The sequence below is a fragment of the Rhipicephalus microplus genome, chromosome X, assembly GCF_043290135.1.
Source record: "Rhipicephalus microplus isolate Deutch F79 chromosome X, USDA_Rmic, whole genome shotgun sequence".
NCBI lineage: Eukaryota > Metazoa > Arthropoda > Arachnida > Ixodida > Ixodidae > Rhipicephalus > Rhipicephalus microplus.
This window is the reverse complement of record NC_134710.1, coordinates 25,872,503-25,882,566: the sequence shown is the minus strand read 5'-3', so window position 1 is coordinate 25,882,566 and position 10,064 is coordinate 25,872,503. Positions and strand designations below refer to the sequence as shown.

General features: G+C 45.3%; 1 protein-coding gene across 1 annotated transcript in view; it reads left to right on the top strand.

Annotated features, from left to right (window-relative positions):
* Positions 1-464: 464 nt before the first annotated feature.
* Positions 465-10,064, top strand: part of LOC119175737 (rhotekin-2) — a 169,755-nt gene continuing 160,155 nt past the window's right edge. The window contains exon 1 of the mRNA XM_075882004.1: positions 465-620. Coding sequence (XP_075738119.1) covers positions 483-620 — 138 coding nt within the window. The 5' untranslated portion in view covers positions 465-482. The remainder of the gene's footprint in view (positions 621-10,064) is intronic.

Here is a 10,064-nt window from a genome sequence, read left to right as displayed (position 1 = left end):
TCCATCCATCGCCCGATCTAAAGGGTACAGCTACATCCATCCATCGTCGAAGGGGTAGACACGGTATGCAGTGCGTGTGGATAGGAAGAAGAAACTGCCGAACACTTGGTAATGTTCTGTAAAGGGCTTCGCCCAATAGTTCAGGATGATGGCGCAGAGTTTTTCAAAGCACTGGGGTTTAGGAACTGGGAAGGCAAAATAGACTTTAAGCGGGTAGGTTTAACTAGAAGCAGGTTATATGATCGATGGCTAAAGTCAAGGCACGAGTGAAAATTAAACAGTTTACTGAAAAGTACGAATCTTCAACCTCACTTTTTAAAACGAAAAAAAAAATATAATTTTTGGTTCATTAAAAATTACGGCTTGGTAGCGCTAGCCACCGCTCAATCTAAAGGGTACAGCCATATTCATCCATCCATCTATTCATTGTTCTAGAGTTTTCCTGGTCCGTTTGAACTTCCACACATTTCAAAACTTCAAAGATGGCGCCAACTTTAAAAGCTTGCCGACGAGGAGTGAAGAGCAATGACAAAAGTGAGAACAACTTCGACTACCTTCGATTCCTGAGTGACTATAGCAAGGAAAGGCTTCGAAGGAGGCGCACATTATCGGGACGGAAGGTAAGGCGTTCTTAGTAGTCTAAAAATATGCGGGGCACATGGCCGGCAGGTTGAGAACGTTGCGGCAGACTGCTCGAATATTTGCCCGATGCAGTCTCACTTTTTGAAGTGGCTGAGCGTTGCCCGATGTAGTCGCACTTTTGAGAAGTGGCCGATTTATTGCGTATGAGGGTTCATCACACGCTAATGATTGCTAAGATTGTTCGCACTTTTAGCCGTGTTTCCTGCGTAGTTGTCACCGAGTTGCAATTAATGCCATTTCGTGCTCGAGTGTCCTTGCCCGAAGCTACAAAAGCGCCAAACAAATCAAGATAGATGCGCTGGACAATGACACTTTTCTCGCTTTGTGTAGTGCATTAATTGCGCGTAAAGAAGACCGCATATGCTGATAATGAACTTGTCCGTTGCCAGTTTTTTTTTTTTTTTTTTTTATGATCGCATGCTGTCGTCAGTGTCTCTTACGTGATTGTCTGTGCGGTGTTGATTCTGACGCGACCTTGCTTGTATGTTATGTATTCCAATAAGACTACCCCAAGCAAAACAGGTCGCGACATGTGTCGGTCACAGTTGCAGATCGGGTGATAGCGAATTATTCCGTCAACTTGCATAGATTGAGATAACACGGCACGGACAGATAGGCAAGCCACTTGTAACGATGGATAGCTGCCCAGTTATCATTATGGGCTAAATCACGCAGAGTTTGAACACAACAGAACATTATTGCAGCCGAAGTGACGAGACCATGGTGAGGGGCAGGGCCGCGTCGTCTCTCTGAGAGTTCGAAGGGTGGCGCCACATACTTAATGTATGCGGCGCCACCCTTCTGGCCTCTGATATCGCACCAGTGCACTTATTGCTCAGCTGCGCCGGCGCAGTCGTGGCGACCACGAATAAATCTGTGCCGTTTGCCGCGGCTGAAAGGGGAAAACAACTTTATGGCGGGGCCAATATGGCTTGATTGATTGATTGATATGTGGGGTTTAACGTCCCAAAACCACTATATGATTATGAGAGACGCCGTAGTGGAGGGCTCCGGAAATTTCGACCACCTGGGGTTCTTTAACGTGCACCCAAATCTGAGCACACGGGCCTACAACATTTCCGCCTCCATCGGAAATGCAGCCGCCGCAGCCGGGATTTGAACCCGCGACCTGCGGGTCAGCAGCCGAGTGCCTTAGCCACTAGACCACCGCGGCGGGGCGGGGCCAATATGGCCCGCATTCACAAAGCAACCTTTTCCTTATCTCGTGTTTTCGTTGAATTTCTGTCCACACTACGTGTGTTATTAAGGCTTGAAAATGGCAGCAGGACTAAAGATAGCTACAGGATTTGTCAGTGAATACCGGCATATTACGTTTTTTTTTTTTTTTTTCAAATTCAGTCAAGGCACAAAACAGAAAAGGAACGTGCACGTTAATAAAAATTGGCGCCGTATCTGCATGTTCGACTGCAAATATCGTCAAAAGACAATAGTCTTCCGCCTGGAGAGAGTGAGTGGAATGAAACATTTGATGTTTTGCGCGAGAAAATTAGTAAATAAAATTCTAAAGGCGCTGCGTAAAAAATGAGCGCCATCTGGCGGTGGTCTCAGAAAACGAATAGATGCCGCAGCTTGCGCGCACAATCGTTGAGGCCATATTTTGTAGATTGCATAGTAGGTGGCAGCACCATATTGTTAATTGTTAAAGCCCCTTTAGTTTTAACTAGAGTGCCTCGGAAGTGAAAGAGTGCATGGAGGAAGACGATAGTAATAGCGCGAAAACAGAACGACGACACAGAGACAAGAAGGACACGAGCGCTTCGTGTCCTTCTTGTCTCTGCGTCGTCGTTCTGTTCTCGCGTTATAATTATCGTCATGTCATACCAACTAGCCCAAGCTGCCACACTTCCAAGTTGCATGGAGGAAGTCTAGTTTTAGTAAAGCGTAGAAAACTCGCCTTTTCGTGCGTAGCGTCGAATTGTCAGCGCCGCTTAATAAACGCTGCAGTTCTTAGAATTACTTATGTATGTATTTTCTAGCATAAAGAAACACGCCGCAGAATGTTGGCGTGTTGATATTGTGCCTAATATAAGCGCAATATTTGCTTTTTAGTCGACAATCGCACCATAATGAACGCAGAAACTTGAGCATCATTGGTGGGCGCTGTGGATTTGGTCATACATAAGCCGTTTCGGTTGACAGACTGACAGACAGACTCGAATTTTTCCGTTGAAGTATCCCAAGAAAGACTATCGTCTGTAATAATACTTGTAGGTTTTCAACGTCCCCAAACGAAGATGCGATAATCAGACACTTCGTAGTGGGCTCTGGAAACTTCGACTACCCGGGGTTCTCCAACGTGAACCTAAACTAAATACGCTTTTCCCCCTCTATAGAAAATGCGATCCTGCGGTCAGTGCAAGTTGAAAGAAAATCACTTGGTTAAAATTTCTGGAGCGCTCCTCTACGGTGTGTCTCATAAATTAATCATATTGTGGGTTTGGCATGGCACGTAAAACCCCATATAATGTTACAATGCATTTTTTGTCACTGCTTCTATGTGCAGTAGGAAGCATTGATGTAAAGCGTGCCATAGCGTCAGACATATATTGTTACGCAACATGTACGGACAACGAAGTGCCTAACTCGCACACGCACAGGGTTTTTCGCATAACTCGAGCGAAATACTTTTAAAAAGTAGTCAACCGCAACTAAATGAAACCAAAGGTTTGTCGTCATGTGGCGCTTTTTAGGTTTTTTTATTAGTTCATTAACCCTTTGAGAAATGATGGGACGAATGTGGCTCACTTTTTTTCTTTGTCAGTAAAAGCTTCCTCAGCCGCTCATAATTGCTATCAGCTCCTTGATTTCCTGTGTGTCAGAAGTATTTAAGAAACAAGGGGAAAAAAAAACAATTACGCCACCTCCCGCTAGATGTGAAGCAGCGGGTGCTAACATTAGGTAGTTTTAGAATAGCGCGCCCTTGCGGTGCGGTCGCTGCGACTACGCATGCCTCGTAACGCGAGCCGCCGTTCGCGTTGGCGGCCCGCCCGCTGAAAATTCGAAATAGCGTGCGGCCCGCGAAGTGCTGTGTGTAGCTTCCGTGCATTTGGGTTTGCGGTCGGGGCGAAAGTCCTTATACTTTTCCCTAGGTGGAGCAAACTCTATTCCAAAACTCATATGGCGCCCTGTATGCCCGCAGCGCCTGCAAACGTTATTCTAAAACTAGCTATTTACACTGGCGGCGAGACGCTGACACCCATCGTGGCTTTGCGCTGGAGAGAAACCTGGGGAGGCGCAAAGCACGCAGTGATGTACCGGTGTTTCCTACTGGAACATGCCAATCACTGCTAATGGGCGGTAAGGGACACAAAGGCTCCGACTGGACACACGAGACCCGCAGTCCGGTTTTAGTTAATGCGCACGCTGCGAAAGAACACACAGGAGAAATCTCCGGTTGTGTAGCGCGAGCAGTCCGTTTTTGCTATCAAGAAACTCGCTATAGCAGACGCTGCCTGCGTCGGCGTTGCAATGCGAGAGAGAAGAAGCGTAGGAGAGGAGAAAGAGGGGACGTGAATGTTGGAGAGAGGGTTGAGAAAGAGTCGCGCGTGTGTAGTGAAGTCTGAGTGCGGTCGCGAGATGCTCCCCATCTAAGATATATTCCGGACGTTTGCGATGCATGGTATCAATGAAACATTCATCTTGTTTTGGTCTGTTGAACGTTTTTGAAACTGAAGTTTTACCGCGTGCAAGATAGCTAAAGTTCTATATTTATGGTGTGTTTCTCCCTTGCTGGATTTTGAGAGAAGTAGGTCCAGCATGAAACTGTAGATTTTGTTCTCTTACAGTTGCAGTAAACCGACCAGAGGTCGTAACTTGAATGAAAAATTAGACACTTTTCTTTTAATGAGGCACTTTTTCTTTCATAGTCTACAAACAGGTACGCATACTTTTTCTTTTTTTTTGAAGTTTGGAGGGCTATATTGCACAACAAGACAGCGCTTTAAACGGAGAAGGCCCTGTAGATTTTTTAAATACTTGTTTATCACTACGACAGAATGGCTGTGAAACAAAAAAAAAAGATGTGGCTAAAAATCTTTTTTTTTTTCTGACATTGAGGGCTGAAGGAAGACAATGACGAGATTGGTGATTGTCGAGGCATCCAGAAAGTGAAAGAACACGGATATACAAGATCTAAGAGAAAAGCTAATACCTCAGACCTGGGTGGAGTTCATGAATGCATTTGAAGGATTCGTTGCGTTGGGCCACCACATCGATGTGGCCACCCTTGATTCATATCCACAGTTTCATGTATGTGCAGGAATAGGTGGCCCCGCCGCTGTGGTCTAGTGGCTAAGGTACTCGGCTGCTGACTCGCAGGTCGTGGGTTCGATTCCCGGCTGCGGCGGCTGCATTTTCGATGGAGGCGGAAATGTTGTAGGCCCGTGTGCTCAGATTTGGGTGCACGTTAAAGAACCCCAGGTGGTCGAAATTTCCGGAGCCCTCCACTACGGCGTCTTTCATAATCATATGGTGGTTTTGGGACGTTAAACCCCACATATCAATCATGAATCAATTGCCATGAAACGAAGTAAAAAAAAAAAGAGATTGGCCGCGGCTGTGAAGAGAGCCACAGCAACAGGTAGCCTTTGAGTACGGAACGTTGAATCCAGAGTGTGCGAAAACAATTTTATCCACACTAAAAAAAAAGTGTATTCCACGCTAAAAAAAAGTTTACGGATGAATTTGCTGCGAATATCATATTGAGAAATAAGTTGTCGCGCAGGCGCGCCTAGCAAAAATTATGGAAACGCGAGGGTGAAATATACCTGCCATACGAGATGAGCGCCGGTGGAACATTAGTGCCTCCCCATTGATGTCCACTGGACTCGTATTAGTGAGTGCTACGGACCACAATGTTTTCCGTACGAGATTACGCGCTTCGGCGAGTGCTTCACGTGCTTTGTACGACGCGCCAATCAAACCGTTGTCCTCCTCTCGATGACGATACCTCTCCGGCCCTTGGGAGCTTTCCTAGTCAGCTGTGCAAGGCGCGTGGGGGCTTGTCAGTCCGTTGCGGAAAGCAGAACGAATGACCCTCGCCTTTCTTTTTTTTTCTCTTTTTCAATCTTTCCCTCCCTATATCTTTTATTCCCCATACCCCATTCCTGTGCTGACCTGTTGAGGTGTCCTTGTAAGGAGAGACAGTTACGGATCGGCACTTTTCTTTTCTTCTGTTATAACCACTTATATATATTGCACTAATATATATGACAAAAAAGACAAAAGCTTCATTCAAAAGTAAGCTTACACTAAGCGCTGCACGAGTGCATTTGCGTTTATCTTGGTCAAACTGTGCGCCACGACGGCACTCAAAAGAAGAAGTGCGTTAAACAAGTGCAGGGTTTATATTATTCTGCGTCGTCTATGTCTGACTATATTGCTTATGCGCCGCCGTGCCGCGCATCTTGATCAAGATCAGCGTGATCAGCAGTGATCCTGAAATGAACTCTTCGCACACTGCTACAGTCATCCCCATCGCCTGAGAGTTTTAAAGAAGTGATTTTTTTATCTGCAGTAACGTATCATACAATGATAACTGTTTTTTGTGTCGACAGATCTGCTAGCCAAATTGACAGTACCTCCGATCAGCATAAAAACATTGCAGATAATTTTAGTGTGATAAAAAAGTTTCCTTACCGTTCATGGCTTTCGTAGCTTGTCATCGTCACAGTCATGGTTAGTAAAAACAAACAAAAAAAAACTTCTTAAGCACTGACATCGCACGGAGAGGAGTTTTTTTTTTTTTTTTTCAATGAAGCTGTACAAAAATGCGCGCGTGCCGCTGCTAACCCGCGTGGTGCGTCGAACCGGAAGCCGTCGTATCCCACAGTTCCCTGTGATTGCCCTATATTACCGGTCACCTATTGAGGCACAACTGAGGTGCTCGCCCTTACTAGGCCGACAAAAGAGACGGAAAGGACGGTCGATAAATGGGGAAAGTTCAGGCAGAGCCGCACTGACCAACCAGCGTGTACGTGCAGATTGTGTTTACCGTGCACGTCTGGAAACGAGGCCCACCACAATTTCCTTCCCCGCAGGCTTTCGAAGGGTTCCTCTTCATCGGACCTGTATACCTGTCAGAAATCGGGCAAAAGGATTGCGGCTTAATGCCCTCATGAGACCCGCCTTTTCAGGGACGTAGATACGACACGTACGTCCCATTTTACTTTTTTTTTTGTTCTCGTAAACGAATGGTTGTAGTTCGGTGAAAAATGCTTCATACTATGTCCGATTGATATGTGGGGTTCAACGTCCCAAACCCATCATGTGATTATGAGAGACGCTGTAGTGAAGGGCTCCGGAAATTTCGACCACGTGCACCCACATCTGAGCACACGGGTCTACAGCATTTTCGCCTCCATTGAAAATGCAGCCGCCGCAGCCGGGATTCGATCCCACGTTTATACTATTTATGAGCACGTTATTTAGATATCCCGCCGGCATGATTTCTGTTATCGCGCGAAAAAAACGTTGATATTAACCCACAAAAGGGTTAAATGAAGTCGAGTATACAAAACTTTTGTGACTCACTTTAGGGCCAAGCGCGTTTTGTTGCGTTGTAGAGCGCACTTCAAAAAGAACGATCCAGCTTTTTTGTTGCAACGTGATTAATGCGTAGAGATTTTGTTTAGGCCTTTTGAGGCACATGAAAGTGATGCACTTAGATAAGTTATTCTTTGAGAACTTTATTATTATTCTTTTCGCCATCAAATGTTAATTTTCAGATTAGAAAATGAAGCGCAAAGTTTCATAGTTTTTTTTTTTCGCGCTGAAAGTTGGGTGCATGAACGTCATTGTGACGTCGTGAATTTTAATGTGTATGCGTATATTAGCTTTCCATTAATTGGTTCAATGCTATTTTTATCTTGAGCCATATCCCATACCTTCACGAATACTAACTGGCCCATTGAATGAATTATCGCTCCGAGTATATATATATATATATATATATATATATATATATATATATATATATATATATATATATATATACCCACATTCTCTCTGACATTTGGCACCTTAAGAGTTTGTACCCCTTACAGCAAGTAAACAGTCTTCGTCGATGAACGATAACGTAGGCGCTAGCAGACGCAGTCAAAATCTATGTGACGTCACTATGATCTATTGGGCAAACTTGGAGGCGTCGTCGCCACTTGTCTTTTATTTTCGCGCGCCTCCTCGTGATAAGAGTGGTGATTTCACTATCGTGGAATTCCAGTTCATGTATACTAGTAATGCGAGAAAAATTGTTTTTCTCTTTAGCGTCCGTTTAATGAAAGCCCGCGAAATATGAACTAAAGCCACGCGACAGCGCTGCGTTCTGAAGGTGCTGAGCGTTCTTTTTTTTTTTTTTTTTGCTTCGAAGTACATTACTCTTGGTCATGAGAAGGCGTGGCAAAATCTATAATTTCTTCGAGGAATACCTTTGCGTCGTCGGCTTTCTGGGTAGTGGAGGGCTCCGGAAATTTTCGACCACCTGGGCTTCTTAAACGTGCGCCCAACTCTGAGCGAACGGGCCTACAACATTTCCGCCTCCATCGGAAATGCAGCCGCCGCAGCCGGGATTCGATCCCGGCTGCGGTGTGTTCATACTATTTATGAGCACGATATTCGCATTCGGGAGCAGGTAAATGGCGTGGAAAGTTACTTACATAAAATATGCGCCGGGTACACATGCCACGATATCGCGCATCTTTACCGACGAGACAGCAATTACATAGCAAGTTTCATTGTCGGTGCAGCACCGCGAAACAGCTTGCATACACAGCCGCGGCTTCGGGGAAAGGCAGTTTGTTATACCTCGCGGGACATTTTCTTTGATAATTTTGTTTCCCTCGTTTCAATTCGGAAGCTGTATAATGTGGTACAAGTATATAGTACACGTCTAAGACATCTGCGCTGGATGAAATTACGCGCTCCTTTTCGCGACCAGGCAATTGTCAATGGCCTTATTGGAGGCGGGAGGGTGTGGGCTCATAGCCTGAGATTATTTTTTTTTTTGTTTCTTTCCACAGCGTGTCGGGCAGAGATGGTGTATCTCTTGTTACAGGGACAATCTTTGATCCCGTGGCTGCATATGTAGTGGCTTTTTATTGGTAGTTTTCTTTGCGTTGGGCATTGGAGGAAACATACAGGGGGTGGCCTGATCTTCCAAAAAAAAAAAAAAAAACACACGATATAGGCGTTCGGTCGCGCTATTCCGAGCAGCTTTGGGAGTGTTCGGAAATCTTCGAGTGTCAGCAAACCTCCCGCAATCTATTCGGGCTGCTGGCGGTTGGTGTGTTTTTTTTTTGTTTGTTTGTTTTTCCAAATTTTCCCGCCAAGTCTTAGTGGGAAGGAAGGTGGGGTGCCGATTCTCGCTGGTAACGGCACTCGGGTCATTCTGAGCTCGAAATATAATCGGTCAAAGTTTCCGACCATGACTTTCATATACGGTGATGTCGCATGGGTTGCCGAATATCTTCGCGCAAGGCAGCTGTCTGTGGCGCTTAACGGTTTCTCGTCTGCATATGCTCCGGTAACTTCAGGCATCTTGCTGGTGGTTCGGGATACCCTTTTGTTTTTTTCCTTTCTATTAACGATATTGCAAATGACTTCAACACTTCATTAAGGATTTTTGCGGATGACTGTGTGATTTGTAGAGTTAGACATAAAGATAGTGACGTTACTTTGCTGCAGGCTGACTTAGACATAATAGCATCACAGTGCTATAAATGTGAAACGTCCTCAGATCTTAAAGAGATATGTTCACGTCACCTTTTCAAGAAAACAAATATTTCAGTCTTGCGCATACATACTGAAAATAAGATGACTTTAAAGAAGGCTGAAGAATATAAATATCAAGGTATTTTTATGTCCGATTTCAGGTGGAATAGACACATTTCGTACATTAAGAATATTGTTACGTGGTTTCGGCTGACTGTAACAGGGCATAGTGGGACATACCCAAAAAAGTCGCAGAGCTGTTGTTTAAACATTTCCCAGCTTGCGATTTCGTGCTCGTGGGTCTCAAACGAGATGCGAGGGGTCTTTTTAAGACAGGAAATGACATTCGCAGGCGTAACGGTTGGGTCCCAGACATATTGCTTGCCGACGCGCTCGTTCATACTAAGTCACTTGCCCACAATTGCCTTGTCCTCTCCAGTAAAGGTAGCGGGATCACGGGGTTGCGTTAGGGCGACGTACCGGGTTGCTGTCGTTGCCGAGTTGTATCCTCACCCGGAGCCATGGTAGCAGAATTAAGGAGGTGTCCACTGCGTAGCTCCGTTGTCAAAAGAGCACCCAGCACCTCCACCAAAATGTTACGTGCAAAATAACAGTAGTCTGTCCGCAGCCACAACACAGCTCACCGACAACGTCCACTTAACTCTCAGTCTGAGGTACCCTTTTTGGGTATGTCC